Source organism: Hippocampus guttulatus, chromosome 7 (assembly GCF_054856545.1).
Source record: "Hippocampus guttulatus isolate MCC_2025c chromosome 7, RoL_Hgut_1.0, whole genome shotgun sequence".
Taxonomy (NCBI): domain Eukaryota; kingdom Metazoa; phylum Chordata; class Actinopteri; order Syngnathiformes; family Syngnathidae; genus Hippocampus; species Hippocampus guttulatus.
Window position 1 is genome coordinate 2,951,862 of NC_141267.1, and position 22,039 is coordinate 2,973,900.

General features: G+C 39.4%; 1 protein-coding gene across 1 annotated transcript; it reads right to left on the bottom strand.

Moving 5' to 3' along the window:
• Positions 1-911: 911 nt before the first annotated feature.
• Positions 912-21,369, bottom strand: stxbp3 (syntaxin binding protein 3). The gene is made up of 19 exons (XM_086115683.1): positions 21,228-21,369; positions 18,857-18,906; positions 18,547-18,628; positions 16,885-16,961; positions 16,717-16,789; positions 16,517-16,617; positions 15,703-15,848; positions 15,342-15,435; positions 15,005-15,129; positions 14,772-14,870; positions 14,612-14,669; positions 10,583-10,648; positions 9,394-9,474; positions 9,111-9,246; positions 6,465-6,571; positions 6,196-6,294; positions 4,691-4,776; positions 3,609-3,757; positions 912-1,495 (listed from the first exon to the last, which is right to left on the bottom strand). The coding sequence occupies exons 1-19, from the start codon at positions 21,271-21,273 to the stop codon at positions 1,392-1,394; spliced, it is 1,779 nt and encodes a 592-aa protein (XP_085971809.1). The 5' UTR covers positions 21,274-21,369; the 3' UTR covers positions 912-1,391.
• Positions 21,370-22,039: the final 670 nt, after the last annotated feature.

The following is a 22,039-nucleotide window of genomic DNA, read 5'->3' on the forward strand; positions in this document are numbered from 1 at the left end:
GCCCCCCCCCCCCCCCCCCCGACATAAATGTTTCCTAAAGCATAAAAATATGTTACAAATAAATGTTGCAATTAGATTATTACACAATATATGAGAGTTGTGCATATTGTAAAAAACAAAGAATAAAGGATAAAAATGATGGTCATTTAACTTTTAACTGCATCCTCATCGTTTTTTCCCCCTCTTTAGTGCATGTTCCCTCTCAGAAGTGGTTTTCGCCTGCCGTTTTATAAAGAACGGATCCAAAGACTTTGGTCGGCTTTTAACAATCCTTTGAAAATGTCCAAGGCAAACATCAGCATCGTGAGCGATCGCCCGACTGGTGAATACTTTTCTGGATGATTCACATTTACGTAAAACTATTGGAACACCTCATGGGTCGAGGGCCGAATGATGAGGACTCTGCATACACAAATATCTATCTATCTATTCTACACACATAGACACAAAAGGTAGAAGTCCTTCTTAGCCAATGGGATGCCAGGATGATGCTCGGTAATAGCCAATAGCAGAGCAGTGATAAGTATGTTGTGTTTAGGAAACTCTGAGCCCTTCGTATCTTGAAATTTCTTTTGTAACAACAGGCAATATTTTCCTGTTGAGACATTTCGTAACTTGAAAATGTAGTATGAAGAGACGTTCGTAAGTAGAGGTACCACTGTACTCCTTTTCTTATTTATATTTCTCAACTCAACTCAGCTGTATTTATAGAGCACTTTCAAACAGCCATCGCTGCATACAAAGTGCTGTACATGGAACTAGTAACATATACAACAGTAAAGCAACAAATCGGTAACCAAGACGGTAGAAAGCACCGAACAGCAAAACCAAGAACAAATCTGAGGTCATGCTGAGTCAAATGCCAAAGAATACAAGAGAATTTTGAGGCGGGTTTTAGATGGGCAGCGAGATTGAACCACTTCATTCATTTATTAGTCAGTGTTCAATTTGAGAAAAAAAGAAAACAAATGCAGTACATAAAACCCTGAAAAAATAATGTTAACTGTTTATACACAGGGATAACAGTTTACAAGAGCTGACCAAGGTTCAGTGCTTAGAAACTACATGTACTGTACATTAAGGGTGAATGTCCTCCACCACTCTGTCCTTTAAAGGGTAAAGTTACCATTATTTTTCCAGGACCGGGTGAGGCCAATTTATGTGACCGAACAACCATCCTAATCCTCACAATTAACTATACAGCTGAGTTTCTAAAGGTTTAAATCTATCTGCAAAAAGGTTACTTTAATGAGCGAATACACAATAAAACATTCAAAATAATACAGTAACATTCCCTTCATTACCCCAATGAAGGGGCTTTGTTGTGTGCACTCATGATACATTTCGGGAAGGACAAGGGTATGTGGGGAGTCTGTTCGTTAGATGACATGTTAGTCATCACTCTTCTCCTCAATTGTGAAAGTCTCCATAGGACGTTTGCTTAGGGCCTTGATATCATCCAGTAGACTGCTGGGAGTTAATATGTGGGAAGATCCTAGAGGTGAAACACAAAAGTAATATCAGGCTTTGACACACTATAGAAAAAACATTCAGTTTGACTTCAATAAAATTATATCAATTATATCACAAAAATATACAGTATATGTATACACACACACACACACACAAAATCTAAATTAACCCTCCAATTACCCTCAAATATTACTCACACATTTTACCCTTGGGGTCAATTTGAACCCTGGGATATTTGGCTCCAGAAAATGAGGTACATGAATTTGTTGACCCAGTTTTTGTTGTTTATTTGTTCAATACATAATACCTCCTTGATAATAAAACTTATCAGCGAGTTGACCTGTCCTACAGCGCCACCATTAGGTCAAACTTTTAAATTAGAATTAATCTTAAAGGTTTTAATACGAATCTTCTGAAATTTTGTGTCAGTATAAATTCCAACAAGAGAATGAAAACTATTGGATTTGCTGATAAAATGACCTTTCCTGTAGCGTCACCATCAGGACAAAAATTCTGTTTCAGAGCAACGGTCTTGAGAATCGTTCACCCAAATGTTTTCTAATTCGGGGTGTGCATTCATGACTCTCACAGAATGAACCACATTGATTCATGTTGGGAACCTCCTCACCCCGCCCTCTCCCCTCATAAACATGTTTATTTACTTATTGTCATCTTTTTTTTGGTCACATATTCATCTCACTCATCATGTCTCTCTCATCCTCCCTCAATAGTTATCTGGGTATTGGGACTGGCAGTGGCAGAGTACACATTCTCCGCTATCTCACTTTTACTGGCAAAGAGCTGTTTCAAAACCTCCTGGACAGGAAGCCTTTTCCAAGAGGACATTTTCAAGTGAGAGCGTATGCAGATTGCAGTAGATAGTATAGCACAATGTGGAATGATTTCGGTAGAGGCTATTGTGCAAGCTTTTATAGGGGTGTTCACACGGCAACATTTGCTCCGGTGCTGACCCAGTAGAGCATTCACACGTGCAAAGTTACACCGGTGTAGCCCCTGAAAACAGCTTAAACCAGAGCAAATTTAACCCTGCTCAGGGAGGTGGTTTAAAATTTTGCTCTGGAGCAAATGCTCGTTTGCGGGGCAGCACTGGTGTAAAATGGTATGTGTGAAAGCTACAGGGTTAAAAATTTGCTCCGGAGCAAATGCTCGTTTGCGGGGGAGTAGCCTCGCTACGCGTGAGAAGAGTTGATTACGTATGGCTAGAATGCATTGCATTCGTGCTCTGTTGTACTTCCGTCATCTTTCCTTTTGTAGGAGACTGGACTGTCTTGGAGTTGTTTGTGTAGTTTGTTCCTCTGTTGTGTGTTCACAACCCCCCCATAGAATTTATTTTGTGATTTCCTCTCTTGATTTTCTGTTTGGCGCATTATATGTTTGCTTTTCTGAGTGTCATTGAAGTCATCGTTGATTTACGTTTTCAGGGGCGGTCATTGAACGCCTCTCGAGCAGAAGGCACGGAGACCGAGAAGGACTGTACAGTAGTTGCTTGAGTTGTGTATGTTTTAAAAAGAACCAACACGACAGCTCTTTGTTTTCTATCGTTTTGCACCGCTGCAGAAACTGCCATGTCAACGAACGCAAGTGGGGCTGCACCGGGACTAACACTCAGCGGCTTTGTACGTGTGAACGCTCCACAAAATTTGCTCCGGTGTAAGATATATGGCAACAAAATACATTGGTGCAGCACCGGAGCAAATGTGTGCCGTGTGAACACCCCTTATGTTTGCATTAACTACCAATGTCTTTGTGGGAAACTATCAAAGTTCTCGCAGAAATAGTTATTTTCCCCACCTCCTGTAATGCATCTCCCCCCCCCCCCCCCCCACACACACGCGCGTTTTCTGCAGCTAAAAAAGCTTAGGGTCAAATTGACCCCTGAAGATCACAAATGCGTGCAATAATTGTTCAGGGCATTGAAAAAATAGCATCATGATCATTTTATGCTTAATCAGTTGCCCCCAACAAATAAGGAAAAGTCATGATATATGGAGCAGAAAAAAAGGCAATTATAATTTTTTGAATGAGAAACATTGAATGGGGTCAAATTGACCCCAAAGATAATAGCAGGTTAACAGAAACTTAACAGCAATGTATAATATTGTATTAATGCGCACCTATGATGACCTGGCAGGATTTGACAGTCTGTGTGACCTCATAGGCACAGCGCATCTCAGAGTAGCTGATTCCTCCAATGACAAAGATGATGAGGCGTGAGCCCGTCCGACGTTCATCCTGAGTGCTGGATTTGTGCTTCTGACGTGCACTGTGAGGGAAAGAACATATGATCGGAATCAAATGAGCAAAATCTATCATACACATGGAGGCATTTACATCCAAAATCTAGAAATTAAATAAAACTGAACTCCCAAGATTTGTGATTGTCTTATTTTCAAGAGTGTGCAGAAGATAGGAATATGCAAAGCGTTCAGCAGGGTAAGGTCACAATGATAAACAAGTATAGCTCTAATTACGTGCCAAAAGGCCTATTCCATTCTAACACTACCACATTGCGATGTCAAATTAGAATTTGATAACCGTAATTACCGGACTATAAACCGTGATTTTTGTCACACACTTTCAACTTATTAACTTATTATCACGCTTATTTAATGAAGCGGCCTTTATAAAGATTTTTCTTGATAACCGTAATTACTGGACTATAAGCCGTGATTTTTGTCACACACTTTCAACTTATTAACTTATTATCACGCTTATTTAATGAAGCGGCCGTTATAAGATTTTTCTAACGGCCGCCTGTGTACCGTCCTTCTTTGTAAATATCTCATGTTACAATGTGGGCACCTGCGGCTTATAGTCAGGTGCAGCTTATGTGTGTACAAAATGTTTTTTCCTCTAAAAATGTAGTGTGTGTGTTTTATAATCAGGTGCGCTCTATAATCCGGAAATTATGGTAACTGTTCAGCACTAGTTTGAAGTGCGTGGGAGAGGTCAAACTCTTGAAACATTTGTATTCTAGGTCCTTTGTATTGCAGATTTTCACCTAGTAAGGGTGGATCTGAAATGTATCCCTGCAATAAATGGGGGTCCAATATCTTGCGTTGTGTTTAAAACAGCGTCATTCTTGTACGCTGCTGAGCTCAATGTAATGGTTCAAAGTAAACAGGGAAATCTGCTGTCATGGTATTCGGTCAGCACAAGAAAATGTCCCTGTCCATTACTCTCTAGTCAAACCCACCTAACAGCTCCGGAACCATTCCAAGCAGTTGGACACTCGGACTGGTATGGCCATTCCCGAGGATCCAGTTTGTTCTCCACAGCATCCTGAAAATAACAGCTCTCATTTAATTCCATTTCGTACAAATACTGTTTAATGCAAGTAAAACTGCCAACATGATAAGATGAGAAACTTAAATGTGTGCTGTTGAAAGGTGAAAAATAACAGCCACATATTGTTATGCTATCCGGAAAACAAATGATCTGAGGAATGCTTTTAGATTAATCTTTAATGATCTTACTGGGTACAGACAAAACATCAGCAATGGGGAAGTTGAATTATATGATTTAGCTGAAATTGCTGTTTTTAAGGCTCACAACTTGCTTGCGAAAGACTTGTGAATGACTTGGGACTTGGTATTAAATGACTCATCTTAATTTAGACTTGACAAGTAATCCTGCTTATAGTTTTTAAAAAAAAAAGTGAACTCGGTGCACCTTTTAAGGAAGTAAAGCATGAAAGAAAAAAAGCAATGAGAGCAACTTCAGGGATCATTAAAAAAAAAGATGAATTTGTCCATGACATTGGCAAAAATAGGATTGCAAAATATAGTATTCAGATTGAAATAAACATTTTTGTTTTTTGCTTGGTTATAGTGTTAATTTCATTGACTAAAAATTTGCAGCCTTCATTTCGTCACAATAATTTTTTTACAGACAAAAATGAAACGAAAACAAAAATAGACGTCATTCTTTGGAACGATAACGATAACATAATGGATTGACAATTTGATCAACAAATAAAAGACGAAGGAAAAACCAGAATCACGAAATCCAAGCAGAAGAAGGAATCATCCGCGGGTAGGAGAAAAGAACCAGTCCGAAAATGGAACAGATGGGACAAAGTGATCTCACTCACACGTGCATACGCAACGTAATTACGAGACAATGATGACGAAAGATGACGATAGCTCAGCCATACACCGCAGTCCTAGCGACAGCTCACGTTTTCTTTCCAGATGTAGTTTAAGATAAATCAGTCCTTTAGTGAGTATGTTCCAAACTGCGGATACCGGTCACCACTTCCTTCCTGCCTGCTTTCAAACTGGCCGCGTGAGAGGGGCAGACACATCATAAAGTGTTCTCCCGCCTCCCGTTTGCTGGCAAAGGCTGCGCGATTGGAATCAGGTGGACCATATCAGCAAAACTAACTTTTTGGCTCAGGGCTCAAATAAACAACTGGGCCAATGGCATATTTCTGTCTTAGTGGACATTGTAATCCTGCGAAATAATTATAATTTTTCATAAATGTACCTGTTACCTGATTCCGTCTTTTTTTTCTATAATTGCAATGTATAATAGTTACATTTTTAATTTTAAATTCACAATATGTAACGCCAGTACATGTATTCCGTTCCTCCCCAACCCTGATGACATGCAGGTGCCACTTCAATTTTTAGACACCGTATTTGGCAGCATCCAAATTGGTCGGTCTGCATAATAACCTACAAAGTATTTCTTACTGACCTCCATTACATCTTTTATGGCAGGAGTCCACCTGGAAAGGTTGTACGTCTCTTCCTGAGAACGGTCCCGTCTGATCGGTTTGCGCGAGAAAAAACTGGGCTGAAATCACAAGGACAAGAGAAGAAAATCAGAACAGAATTATGTTCCAAATAGAGTGTTAATTGTGACAACAAGTCTTAATGTTGGTTTTTCAAGAAACCCTTAAATCACTCCGTTGAGCAATTATGTGTTATAGATGTTCAATCAATGAATTTTGATTCTCCACGTACAGATGTGATGATGGGGACTCCAAGCTCTTTCCAGTTTAGGATAACTTCCCTTTCATCTTCAATTTTCACATGTTGGATGAGTTTGTTCAAATTCTCATCTGTTGTTCCTGGTGAAACACATGAATCAAATAAACCATAGTTTACAATGCGATCTACATCAGCTGCAAAATGGAAAAAAAAAAAACAAGTACCCAACTTTATCACTGTACTTTATATCAAAGTCCAAAAGATATGGGAATTCAAATATGAGTGCTGAGATCATTTGAAGGAAAGAGATGAAGGGTTGAGATACAGTCCCCTGCAAATGTATTGCAACTGCAAGATCCATTTCTTTTGTTTTTGTTGTATAAGGAAAATTATTTGGGTTTTAGATCAAAAGATGAATATGTGACTAAAGCTCAGAATTCCAGCTTTTATTTCATAGTATTAATATCTAGGTGTGTAATAAACACCTGAGGACAGAGTACCTTTTGTCTGAGGTTACTCATTTGTTCAAATGAGCAAAATATTGGAATAGCCATTTGTGAAGTGAGGGAAAATCGATTAGAGCTATTGCACACACGTTGGGCACAGCCAAAACAACAAATAGGATTGTCTTGAAAAAGAAAATAATTACTGGTGCACTGAGCAATTGACATCAAACAGGTCATCCAAGGCATATCAACAGCAGTTGATGATAGAAACATTATGAGAGATGTGTAGAAACACCCAAAGACAACAGTCAGTGGCGTCACTGCCAATCTCCACAGGGCAGGAGTGTGAGGGTACCACAAAAAGGAGATATACAAGCACACCCACAAGATAGAAACCACTCATCACAAAAAAAAGAATAAGAATTTTGCAAAGTAGTACAGAAATGAGCTACAAAAGCTTTGGAACAAAGTTTTATGGACTGATGAGACCAAGACTAACAAAGTGATGGTAAGGCTAAAGTATGGATGAAAGAAAGGATCTGCTTATGCAAACAAATTGAGAGAAGCTGCAGTACAGGTCTGGAAAAGCATTTCAATCAAAGGCAATGGGTCACACGGTTAATGCAGATATTGCAAGTAAGAGTTATGCCGTCAAATAACAAATGTTATTCACTTGAAGTTAATTCATTTGAAGAGTAGGTGGCGTCAAACAAAATATGCTCTGTCCTGTGTTTTAACACACCTAAATGTTCATACCTGGCATGAAATGAAAGCTGGACTTCTGAACTTTTGTCTCATAATCATCTTTTGGTCTGAAACCCAAATGTCTACCGTAGACAACAAAAACAAAGGCAGTGACCTTGCCGTTCCAATGTTTTTGGAGGGGACTTCAGGCACCAGGGGACAATTAGCAACAGGTACACTGTCTGCTGCCACTGCTTTGCCATTAAGAACTGTTGGCAATGTCTTGCATGCATTTTCTCTTAAAAGGTGCCAGAGTTTTTTTTTTCCAGTAAAATATTAAGTCTTGATGTCATGCTTTTATAAGGTCATAGCTTAGAAAGATAAACGCATGATGTAGATGTAGCATGGTGCAATTTTGTGACTTTGGCGGTTCACATACTGTATATATGGTCATCTGTACTAAGCTATCTGGACATCACTTCAAGCATCTGTACGTCCAAGTTTTTCTCTTCATCCATTTGGGTAAGCGACCATTTGTCACCATTACTCCTACCCATTGGCAAACCCGAGCACTGGGATTCTTGGCCGTCCAACTGACCTGAAGCATTCTGCGTCATACCCACTTCACAGAGTCCTGCAGCATTTTCATGTCACTCTGCTTTAAAGTCCAGTTTTCCAATACTGGACTGTCATGATCCTGTTCTTGTGTGTCTCCAGCAGGTGGCAGAAGAGGGCCTTCCCTTCAGTATGCACACCTGCTGCCAATAATCATTAGCCCTGTATTTCAGGACTGACAAGCTACCTGCTGCTTGTCTGATTATTGATCTTGTTGCTGCTCGTGCTCAAGTGTTGTTTTTCTAGACCTCTCGATCTCGTCATAGTCATTCTTGTTACCTTAATTCCAAGTTTAGTAAGTATAATAATAATAATAATAATAATACATTTTATTTATAAGCGCCTTTCAAGACACCCAAGGACACTTTACAATAACAAAAAACACAAAACAATACAGGTTGAGCAGCGGCAGCCAAACGCGCCAGCGTTCACTCAACCCGGAAGTCAGAAAGAAACCACAAGGGAGGGAGAGGGAGAGAAAAAAAACCACGCTCGAACTATCCTCATTTTGAGGATAATTTAAGTTAGGCAGAAAACCCCTGCACAAGCATATGACAGTTACAACAGGTCACAAGACATAAACAATGAAGACGGTGATACAAGGAGTCATTGTTTAGTCATTTCATCTTGTTTTTGCTTTTTCGTGTAATTTGATCTCTTGTCATTTCGTTTGTTTTCTCGATGTTCCATGACCTTGCCTTTTGCATTCCTCATTTTTCCCCCCTGGATCCTTGTGACCAGCGTTTTCTGTGTTGGACTTTGTCGGTTTTGTGTTTTTGATAAGAAACTTTTTTTTTAAATCGCATTTTGTCTGTCTGCATTTCTGGGATCCTAATCATTATTCGGTTCGTTTTTGAACCTGACATGGGCAACACTACCGACTAAAAATTCCACCAGCTGTTTCTGTAATTTCTGGCCCATCTGTAAAATGTACCATGAACGCTGAAGATGTAAAGCAACACAGCTCTGATCTTGTCATAGGTAGAGTATGGGTACAGTAGCACTGGCAACAGAGTCCTCATGGGATCCTTCACTTTCATCCCATCCACGTCGGAGCCCACCGCAAGGTCCTACACAGTGATAATAAATATACTTATTTAAAATTTAACAAACAAAATGCATTTCAAATCTACAAACTATACAGAAGCAAGACTTTAAACAATGAATGATAAGTAGCCTAGAGATTTTACCAAAACAGAAGAGTAACTCAGACAGACCTGTTCGGCTTTGCAGAGTTTTTCTACGTTGTTGGAAAAATGTACCATACAATCTTCGGCCAATTGTAGGTGAACGGTTTTCTAGTGTTCAGAGAAAGAAGCAAAACAATTTACGTCACCGTTATTTGAAAAGTGAAAAGCCAGAAGTAGAAACAATATAATACATTACATGCAACGACACACACAACAAAGTCCAACATGAGTCAACTGGGAGAGGAACGAACAATCAAAACTGTCAGTGTTGTTTATTCATGTTTCCCACAAAAAGTTAAACTATTACTGAGAGGCCAGGTCTGACCCTACATTCTCTCAACCTTGTGAGAAAAAAAAAAACGTTACAAGAAAGCAGGCAACACACACACTTATCGTTGTCACCCCACTTATCACTTGGAGCGTAGTGCATTGCTATTCAACTGCATAATGAAAAGTTTCAAAAAGTGTCTGGGCTGAAGAGCCAGACATGTCCTTTTATCATTATAATGTCTTGACCTTTTGAATGGTTTTTTTTAAATTTTAAATGAATTAAATGAAGCCAAAGACATTGAAGAATACATGCCACCCGGAGTAAAAGTATAGTTGCCTTCTGCTCTATTGAGCAGGACCGAGTGAAGGTATTCTTACTTCGTTTGGAGTTGTCTTGTAAACCTTTTGTTTCCGTGTCTATCCAAAATGAGGGGATGAACTGCATTGAAGTCGTTTTGTTTGAAAGTGCCACTGCAGGTTGTTTAACTCCAAGACCATATTCATTTCATTACAAAGCAAACACATGGGCTTCTCCTCAGCAGTTATTGTGATTGCATATTTTGTAGGGGACTAAATGTTGAAAATTCTAGTTTCGCTGTCTATTTTTATTTTAACGGTAGTTGCATATTTGTATGACTGCGAGCCCGAAGCAGAAGAAGAGGGTGTAATCGGTGACACTCCATTGTGACCTGTATGCCTCGCTATTGCCCCTCTGCCATTACGGAGGACTGACTGCACAAATCAACGCTTCTCCAGTTAGGTTGAATGATTTACGAGATTTGGGTGATGTTCGGCGAGCAAATAAAGATTTTCCGCAGGTCAGATGTGGCCGGAACATGGACCGTCAGTTGAACAGACCTCGTGTAGTGGCAAACAGTAAGTGGGGAATGCCTGTCAAGAAAGTCTCTGAGATGTGCAAAAGCCAGTCTGCAACAATGCAACATACCTGTGTCAGCTGTTTACGGAATGATGGCATCTTTTTCATCATTTGGGCCAAATTGCTGATGGTAATCTGAAAATGAATAAATACATAAATAAATAAACAAACAGTACATTTTCTGAGGTGTAAAATTTACAACACAAAACTATAATGAATGTAAAGTACCGTATTTTCCGCACTAACAGACGCACTGGATTATGAGGCGCACCTTCAATTAATGGCTATTTTGTAAATTTTTGCATACATTGGACGTTTCACATTATAAGGCGCAATCTACAATGCCTCCACTAGATGGTGGTACGCTCCTTCCATTCAACTCGAGAGGAGTCTGTTCAACTTGAGAGGTGTTCATGACCGCCTCTGAAAAATGTAAATTAACTATTACTGTACTTAAATGAAACTACGAAAATTGAAAATAATGCATCAAAACAGAAAATCAAGCGAGGAAATCACAAAATACATTCTATATCCCCCCCTACAGAATTTATTGTGTGATTTCCTCGCTTGATTTTATTCGTGGTTTCATTGAAGTAATAATTAATTTACGTTTTTCGGAGGCGGCCATGAACGCCTCTCGAGTGGAACAGAAGAAGGCACGGAGACGGACAAAGACGTACAGTACCTGTATTTGTTGAGACTGTGAAAACCATTAATAAAGTCTGCGTTTAAAAAACAAAACACAGCTCTCCTTTTTTCAACAAATACAGGTGAGCCTTTGTCCATCTCCGTGCCTTCTCTTATTCCGTTCAACTCGAGAGGCGTTCATGACCGCGTCCGAAAAACGCATGGGCATTTCCTTGATCATAGCGCCACGACTACGACGATCAGATGTCAGTAGTAGTTATTTATTCCTTTGTTGTGTATTCACAAATGATGAAATCACAATATAAATTCTGTAGGAGTGGCTGTAGAATTTATTTTGTGATATCCTCGCTTGCTTTTCAGTTTTGATGCATTATTTTCAATTTTTGTAGTTTCATTGAAGTAATCGTGAGTTTACGTTTTTCGGAGGCGGTCTTGAACGCCTCTTGAGTCAAACGGAAGAAGGCACGTCGACAGACAAAGACGTACCTGTATTTGTTGAGACTGTTTTAAAAAATGAACACCACAGCTCTTTTTTTTTTTCGAAGCTGCAACAAAAACTTATTTAACAAAGAAGCAACACAGTTCACTGAACCAACAGCAAGTTATAACATTGGAAGCATGTCTCCAGGAAGGAGTCATCTTGGAGTTGATGTATTACCGTAATGACCATACAAATGACGCACCGGATTTTAAGGCGCTCGGTGAGCTTTTAAGAAAATTGAAGACTTTTTGGTGCGCCCTATAGTGCGGAAAATACGGTACTCTCTGGCCACCATTAGATATTCACTTTCACAGTCAGATGGAATTTACCTCGAGTGTTTTCAAAGTCTACTATTATTTGGAATGCAGACTGCTTTAAGTTGAAAACTGACTCTTCGTCAGTGGTGTAACGACCCCTAACATTAACGAAACAGAAAAATAAAGTAGATACAAGAGTTTGTGAGTTTGTGGAAAGGAAATCACTTCCGACCAGAGCAGAGACCTGACACGGAGGCATGGGACACACCTTTGCAGTGTGTTAAGTGCTGAAACTATTGCACATACAGTACATCTACTGTTTTAAAATGCTTCTCCTGGCACTCCAGATTCTCATTCTTTGCCAGTGCCAATGGTGAATTGTACATGAAACAAATTTGAATGAGAATAATATTAATAAGAATGACAATATTAATAAAAGATATATTGCAACAGCTCTGATCGGAAGCTGCGAGTGCAGACTGCTGACTGCTAACAACTTCCAGTGATACAGATCATACGCCACCGTAGGGTAAGGTGACCTGCTTTTTTTTAGTACATTTTTTTTAAATACTTTATTTGTGAAACCAATAACATGCTTAGGGTGCAGTGTGCACTAACACAAAACTATATAATATTAATGACACGCATAGAGACAGATATCTTTTATTTTTCGGCACACCACTGATTCATGAGTGTGGGCGTCCAAAATGGGGCGGCCATATTGGCGAAAATATTTGCTCCATCCCAGTATTGTGTATGGGCGTAGCCAGTGTGGTGGCCACATTTGCCATAATATTCGGTACACCCTGAATTCCTGTGCGTGGGCATCCCCAATGGGGGGGAGGGCCATATTGCCCAAAATATTAGGTAGTCACAGGATTCTTGTCCACAAGCATTCCCAATGGGGACACCATACTGGCAAAAATTTTAGGTACACCCTAAAATTAGGAAAATGTGCTGAATATTGTTATTTCCCCATTGCGGGACAAATAAAGGATATCTTATTGCTAACAATCATCCCGCTTTGTGACTGCTACTTCAGTAAACTAAAATACAGGTCCCAGCTACACATTGAGCAGGAGCCGAGAGTTGCTGTGTCCTGCTTCAAACCTCGCTTCGAAAAGCTGTACATTGCAAAATGTGCTCATTGTAGCCATTAATCCAGACATCATCTTTGATTTTTAAAAAATCAGCACAAATTATTTGATATATTTTTGTTTTGCAGGTTAAAGGGTTTTTTTTAAATATTGCGCTCCTAAGTTAATGTTGGTGATCAGTTTGAATGCATTATTATTTATTAATTTTGTGTAAATTTATTTTTCAGTATCATATGGTTTGAAATGGTCAGTCAAAAAATGTTTATAGTTTAAGAATTTAATTTTATTTTTGAATTTCAGATGCACTTTAAATCTTTTCTTTTACAGTTAATAAAGCTATTCTTTGTTGTAAGTTGGTCCATATTTCTTTCTTTTTTTTATTCTCTTATACGTTTGTAAGGATACAGTGTTATGCAGAGGTGTAGTTATAACAATTTTACAGACAAATGATACTATTTATCGTCGTGCAGGGGGGCATGAGATGTTTTCTTCTTCCTCGGGGGGCGGGGGCATGACAGAAAATAATTCAGAAGCACTGTCTTTAAACATAGGTGGCCAAAACATACTTAATTCAAATTAAATTGCATTTGTAAACTAACCACTAGAAGGTGCTGGAACTGCACAAATAGAAAACAGACCCTTTCAACAGATGGGCTGCCATTAAAATCATGATGACTACAATATTGTGGAAACTTTAATATCATCATATTGCGATTTTCCCATTATCGTTACATCCCTACTGTAACTAGGAAGTCATTTTTCTCAACAACACGCTCATTCAGATTCCATAGAACAAAACTCACATATGTCCAGAACCAACACACAACGGCAACACATGCAGAAACAAGTCCAAGTAAAAAGCAAGGTTTTGCTGACCTTAATTTACCAGATAATGCCTTTTTCTTTGCCATTAACTTGACCTGAATCTCATGCACTGATTTGCATTTGCTGACTAACAGCCAATCAAGTGATTGTCACCAACACCAAGACGCATATTGACATTGGTGTTTTATAAATTCAAATCATATCTTAAAAGCACCATGAAAAAAAATCGATTAATTCACCACAATTCTGAACAAATCTTTTTTACTTTCGGTTTGTTCCCGCCTCCACCAGGACTGTGTTGAACAAGATTCTAGACACATAGGCATTATGAAACCATGACTGAGGATCACACAAAATGACCTTCCAGCCATGTTCCTTACATAAATATCTAAATGCAGCTGCAATGCTGACACTGTAGCGCTTCATCCTGCGTTACAACATCAGTAACGCCAACATCGTCGAAACGACAATTTTAGGAATTCGATTCTTTTGGGACTCAAACATCGCCGCTGTTAGTAACGCCTTATACTAAAACGTTGTTATTCCCCAACATGGTAAGGATTTGCACTAGATTATACCAGTAGGTTTCTTTACGATGTTTCTCTCGTAATTACACAATCCAATGGCGACCTGGCTGCAGACAGCAGAGTAAAATGAGGCAAAAATAAAAGACAACATAAATAAAATAATATATACAGCAAACTGCCGAGTAAAAATATTAGATATCCTCAGATTTTGTGGGTGTGGCCTCAGTATTATGTAAGTGAAAACAAGTAGAGTCCAACTGTACCTTCCCATCTGGTTGTTTCTTGCTAGCAGATATTTCCTTTACCATCTTTGGGATTTGTCTGTTTTAGGAACATATTTAAGTAATGGTTACTCAAGTAAAGAGTGAGGAGATAGATTCCATCGAACCACCATTCCCTTTCCCACTTATTTGTCAGACTTACTCAGACACCTCAGCAATGTGCTTGTGCCTCAGCTTCACCCAAAGCATGTCATCCTCATTCAGCAGAGCCTGTTTTTCTGAGCCATCTTTAGACTTGTACCTGTCAACACCAAGACCCACTTTGTGTCATCAGGATCACAAGGCATTTCATTTGTGTGTGCCCGTATGTATCTATTATTTTTTTAAGCCTTTGAAAATATTGCTGTGGTTAACAAAACAGCACAGGTACATTACTTGTACGTGGCATTCTGGATATCAATGAGGTCATAGGCCATGGCCTGGTAAGTAAGCTCATGCAGGATAGGGCTCACAGGGTCAAAGCCTCTTTCCACAATCAGCAGCTGGGCCTGAGTCTTTTCCTGGTGGGAATGTGAAACAGCAGCAGTTACTGTGACAAGTGAAAGAATTACTTTCTGTTTTATCATTCTGATCAAGACTGGATATAATTTAACTAAGGTGACAAAAAGCAATTGTGACAGCTTGTTTCATTTTCAGAATAAGAATGCACTATATTTCCAAAACTAAGGCTTTGTTTTCTCTATCAACATTCTCAGTGAAGCAGATGTCTGACCTTTTTCTTATTGCTGTCATCCATCTCATAGTATCGGGACAGTTTGTTGTCCACCAACTCTGCAAGAGTCTTTGCGTACTCCATGTTGGCGTCTCTAGTAGGGAAAATATGTTACCATGAGCTATCACTGTTAAGATTAATACACTAATAATACACAAAGAGGTATTTTGTTAATGTTGCACATGATAAATAGCTTGAACATTAACTAAAAAAAGAGTGTGCATTTAATGCTCCTCCTCCATTTAAAGGTTTGGTGTCAACTCCTGTTGCTCACGAACAAACTTTTCACATCAAAAGCGAGTGTCTGCTTGAGGCTAGGGCGTATAATCCTAGTCAAAACATTGTCCGTGATGTACAGTACTTTTTGTATCGGACTCCTGGGTACTCATCCAACGTGGCGCAGAGCGTGACAAGCTGGTCTGCGAGTGTCTCCAGTGTCTTTTTTCTGTCCTGACTGTTGGGACTGTAGATGCTCTGAAAGGCTCTCGGATTATCACAGGTGAACACCTGAAAAGCATTCACGTGTTTTGATGAATTTCTTTTTTTTTTACAAATACTAATTATAATCTTTGGGGGTTTTCACTGGATTATAGGTGATAAGACCTAAAAAAGCAAACACCACTCATAACAATTAACATTTTACGGTAATCAATTTAACATTATAAAATGAACCATCACACTTTGTGGTCCATTCAAAAATAAACAAATTAATAAATGATAAACATGCCTTTGCTATCTATAATTTTTTTAATTTACCACAAAAATTGAGATAATTTAAACAGGCATTTCATCTTTGATTATCAGGAACAAAGCACTTTTCACCCCTGGGAAGTTATAGCACGCACACACCATTTTATTGAAGAGCTTATGAAATGACTGAAATATTTACTGATCATCTTCAAAATAAACTATTGCACTTGCGTACCTCTAGGGGATTGTGTACAGTACACCTGGTTAGGAAATCCTAGTTTTGGGAAAGGTGGCTCAAGTTTGAAATTCTATTTCAGAATTTGAGCTTGACGAATCCTGGCAACATTATGATATGATTTTTTTCCCCAAAATAATATTAATTTTGAACAATTATCGTCTTTGGGTGGAAGGAAAGAAACGTAGGCTTAATCAAATGATTGCAATGGACACCAAAAGGGGAAAAAAGCTCTTAAAAGAAAACATACCTGTGCTTCATGAGGCATGAAGGACATATTTATTTCTTTGCAAATCCGAATGTACTTTGCACAGTACAGTTTCATATTGTGGAAAAGGTCATCAGGGCAATCTGAGGGATAAAGCTCTTTTATTTGCCTGAAAACTCTCAAAATAAGCCAAAACAACAGTCTGATCATCATCTATCAGTAGCCACGAGCGAGTTACTTACAGTCAGTGAAATAAACATATGCTGATTTATACTTGGGTTTAGGCTTGAAGTCGGCAATAAAGGCATCCACAGACTGTAAAAGGATAGAAGATATCGGAATTAAAGTAAAAATACTTTACAGTTGAATTATAATACAGTGTTGGAGATGGAAGAGCCGGAATGGTATACCTGAGCTGTTGGTGTCATAAAGTAGATAGCCTTCATTTCCAGAACAGGTTCTCTGATTTTGTACAGGTCCTCCACAACTAAAGAAAACAAAAAGGTGATTTTATCTGATGATGACACCCACACAGTAAGTAAAATTAAAATGTATTGAATGCACCAATGTTGTTAATTTCTCTAATGTTAGTCAAGTACAGACGTATTTGAAGAGTTGTTGCAAAATGCAATTTACACTTAATTAGTCTATTGCTGTGTTGCTGATGGTGGAGTGGTACACTCACCTGACTTGTGTGAAGGTTGTGCATACAGATGTGAATGGTTGTTTGTCATTATACGAGGGTAGATCAATAAATAAGGTACATTTCCGGTATAAGGGCATCTAAGACAGGTCGAAGCTTACTTTTTTTTCAACGTAGTCTCCCTGCACTGTCACACACTTTTCAAGCTTCCCTATTCCCTCAGTGTAAAAATCTTTGGACTGATGTCTCAGCCAGTCGCTCGCAACACGTTTGACTTCATCATCACTTCCAAACTTTGTGCCTCTCGTGAACGCTTTTAAGGGACCAAACAGGTGAAAGTCTGAAGGGGCAAGGGCTGTGCTGTAGCGGGCGAGAGGAGAAGTTCCCAGCCCAGCTCGTTGCTAATCTGCACCGTTTGGGCTGCTGTGTGAGGCCTTGCGTTGTCATGATGCAACATGACTCCTTCGGACTAATGACACATTACAGTGTCATAGCATTTGTTATCCATCCATCCATTTTCTGAACCACTGTGTCCCCTGGTATTCATCAACAAAGGTAAAATCCATTCATCAATTATCCTCACCAGGGGCGCGGGCGTGCTGGAGCCTATCTAAGCATGTGGGAGGGAAGGTCGGTTGCCAGAATCGAACCCTGCGCTTCTGCACTGTGAGGCGGATCTGCTAACCAGTTGTGCACTATGCCACCCACAAAGGTAAGAGTACAATTAAAAAGGGAAAGCCTGTCTGCTCAGCAAGCAGGAGCTGTGGACGGAAGCTCCTTCCGACTCCCACATTCAGTGGTCAAATGAAACATTTTACATTTTAGAGTGGAGGGAAAATGAATCCCTTCAGTAGCAGCAATACCTCTGTGTGCAGAAATGAACTGAAAGAAAACACCATTCACCCATGCCAGAATGAACGCACACAGGCACGGCCTGTGACACCGACAATTTTGATCAGCCCAATTGGCCCTTCGCCAGCGTGGGAAATATTCACACCCTGTTTCCATTGGCTATTGGCGAGTAGACAAAGTGAGGACTGGGAACAAAGACGCATCTTCAACTGGCATCTTGTCAAACAATTATCACAATTATTTTGTGCTCATTTTCAACTTGTTTGAGCAATTTGACCCATAATTTAATCAGTATTAACGGCGTAATAAGTTAGAGTGAATTGATTTCCGTAACACAATATGGAAGATCCGTAACATGTAACAGCTCTGCTCTTAATTTAAGATTAGCACACATACTTTTGAGGCCCTAAAAATTCAAGTATTATTGATTGTGGGTGTGTGACTGCCTGTAACTCCTGAATATTAAATGCTATATTTTTACAAAGCCACCATAACTAAAGCTATAAGTCTCCATTTGAATCACGTCTTGATTGTTAGATTTCAAATGATCATTCCTGCAACTTTTTAAATAACCTACTTGTTATTTTTTCTGACATCAGATCAGACATTTTGCAGCATGATGACAGGAGCCTGGTGGTAAACTGGTCCAGAATCAATATCTGCAGAGAAGATTAATAGGAGGTTGATGAAATTGCAATATGATTCGTGGTACTTTCAACCGCAGGGACTATTTAAATTTTTTTTTTTTAAAAGACGAGAAATTCAATCAGGGATTTTGGTCAATTATTGAATGGGCCTCTACAAAGGAAAAAAAGCTACAAAAAAAATTAATAACTTGATGGTTGTCTTAGTAAAAGAAAACCAACCCAAAGAGAAAGGTTGCTTACCTTCCATACTTCTGATTTTCTGCAGTCTTCAATAATTGTTTCTTTAATTCCTACGAAAAGAAAAATATGTCAGATATCAAGTTAGGCAAGGGTCGTTTTCAGGACAACAATGCATTATTTGGGAGCTAAACTCAACTGTATTTATAGAGCACTTTAAAATAACCACCACTGTATCCAAACTGCTATATGTGGAGCAAAAATAATTCATACAACAAACAATAATTCAATAAATTAATAACACAGACAGTAGAAAGCACAAAAACAGTTAAACTAAAAATCAAGTGCTGAGTCAAAAGTGAAAGAATAAAAATACGTTTTAAGTTTTAAAGATGGGCAGTGAGAGGGCTTGTCGAACGTTCAGTGGAAGGTTATTCCAAACATAGGGACCAGCAACGGAAAAGGTTCCATCCCCTCTGAGCCGCCGCTTAGTTCTCAGTACCTCCTAAAGTGTCTGGTCTACAGACCTGAGGCACCGGGCAGAAGCGTAAGGGAGGAAGACCTCAAAGTAGTAAGGTGGGGCGAGGCCATTTCAAGATTTGAAAACAAATAACAGGATCTTAAAAGGTCTAAAATATATAAGGAGCCAGTGAAGGGATGCCAAAAGTAGGAGCTATGTGCTCCCTCTTACGAGTACCAGGTCAAGAGGCGAGCAGCAGCATTTTGGACCAGCTGAAGACGCTTAATGGAGGATTGGCTGACTCCAAAGTAAAGTGCATTTCAGTAATCCAGCCGGGATGTGACCAAGGCATGAATTACTGTTTCAAAGTGCTCTTGAGAAAAGAGATGATTTACTCTAGCTATCTGCCTCAGAAGAAAGAACCTGGATTTACCAATTTGCTGGTCCAATTTAAAAATCACTGTCCAGTTTAAGACCCAAGTTCGAAACTGTTGTCTAAAAATAAGGAGCCAGGGGGCCCCAAGTCTGCAGGATGGGAAGTACAAGGGCCACTGGGACCAACAACCTTGACTTCAGTCTTCTTTTCATTGAAATTCAACATATTCAGTGCCATCCAGGTCTTGATTAGCTCCAGACAGGATAATTGTGGTCTCAGTGGAGCTAAAACAAATATTAACGAGCTGCTCCAGTGAGAAAAAGATACAATTCTACTTTCTGAACCCCTTTATGTTCACAAGGGTCGCGGGGCATGCTGTCTTCAGGCAGTAGGCGGGGGACACCCCGAACCGGTTGCCAATCGCAGGGCACACAGAGACGAACAACCATCCGCGCTAACACTCACACTGAGGGACAATTAAGAGTGTTCATTCAGCCTGCCATGCATGTTTTTGGAATATGGGAGGAAACCGGAGTACCCGGAGAAAACCTATGCAGGCACAGGGAGAACATGCAAACTCCACACAGGAAGGCCAGAGCCGGGATCGAACCCACGACCTTTGCACTGCGAGGTCGACGTGCTAACCAATGGACCACCGGGCCGCCTACTTTTTTTTTATTTATATATATATATAGAGAGAGAGAGAGAGAGAGAGAAAGAGAGAGAGAAAGAGAGAGAGAGTTGAAACCTGAAGTTTACATACACGAAAGACAAATTTATTGTTCATTGTCGACACGAAGTCAACTTTTTCCTGTTCTCAGTCAATTAAGATTACTAAAATTATTCCAAGTTGCTGAATGTTAGAGTTAACATTAGTATTTTTCAGACAATTTTTCATTCCTTTGACTAAAAACATTTAGTTTAGTTTGACTCCATGTCGGACAATGTCTGTAGGAGGTGGGGGCGTATGTCTTTTTCTTTAGAGTATGAAAATGTGGTATCAATATAGTGCAGTTCTACATCCAAGCATACGACAATACGGTTGGAATGCTACGCCCGCATTGGACGTCTCAGCAAAGCATGTTATATTTGGGTAACTTGAAATACAATTCTCGTGAGTGTCTCATAGGGAAGGTTAGTTAACTAACATGAAGGTTGAAAAAGCGCTTACACGACATTATTGTCTCTAGATGGTGTAGAACATTTAATAGGTCTTGGAGACTAATATTTGTATTCGATCATTTTCAGAACTCTCTTTTACCGGTCTTCAAGAAGACATGAGGTGTGGCATCAAACTCAAAGAACGTTGACCCAGTTTCGGACTGACAGTCACTCTGGTCAAAAACGGGTTGCTGTTATCAGTACATTTAGAGCACCTAAATGACCAAGAGTCAGAATAACGTCTCGTTGTTTCATTGTTTATACGCCCAATTGCGTTTTCACATCGCTGTGGAAGTTGACAACTATACTGTCATTCGCCGATGCAAAGTCACAAAGGAAGCAACTGGTACTTTGCTGAAATGTCTACCACACAAATTCACTGCTTCAAAGTCTGTTTAAAAAGGACAATGAACGATTGACTATAATATTTAACTTACTTTTCCAAACTATTCTTTTTAGTCCGTTCTCTGGACCAGTTGCCATCTTGACTTTTGTTTTTTTTTTCTCCCTCCTGTGCCTCTTCCTGGCTGCTCTGTACGTGAGTGGCGCATGAAGCCAAACATTACGACTTCCGGTAGAACTTCCGGTTGCAGATAGTGAGAGCGAAATCTGTTGGCACTCGTTTGACGTATAGAGATACATAGTTCAGTTTTCTTCACTCATGCCCATTTAAATACTTATATCTGAATAGCATTTTGGTCGGCGTCTGTTGTTTTTAAAATGCTTCTTCTACACTTCCTTGCGGTTTGTCCCGTCAGGGGTTTCCAAAGCATGCCACCCAATCCTGGGGAGACCGAGCCTTCTCCGTCGCCGCCCCATCCTCTGGAACTCTCGACTTCAATACATCCGCAACTGTACCGACCTCCAATCCTTCAAACCATTTCTTAAAACTCACCTGTTCCGCAATGCTTTTACTGTACTTCTTTTAATTTCTTTTAAGAATTCTTGCTTTGTTTTTCTTTTTCAAAATACGTTTGTTTTATCACGTATATATTTTGTTATAAAGTCATACCTGTCAACTTTTCGGAGCGCCAACCTGTATAAACTACCAAAGAAATCCTTATAAAGAGCAAAAAATCCTTATAACATACCAAAGCATTTTATATGTCAAAATAACGGCACAGAAAAAAAACCCACGAAATTTTCAATATTTCTTGTAGATCTCCATAATACAATGTCTGGTTAATGTCTAATCATCATTCTACTTAGTGGCATTACTTTGTTCAGAGTTGTATTCCAGAAATGAAAG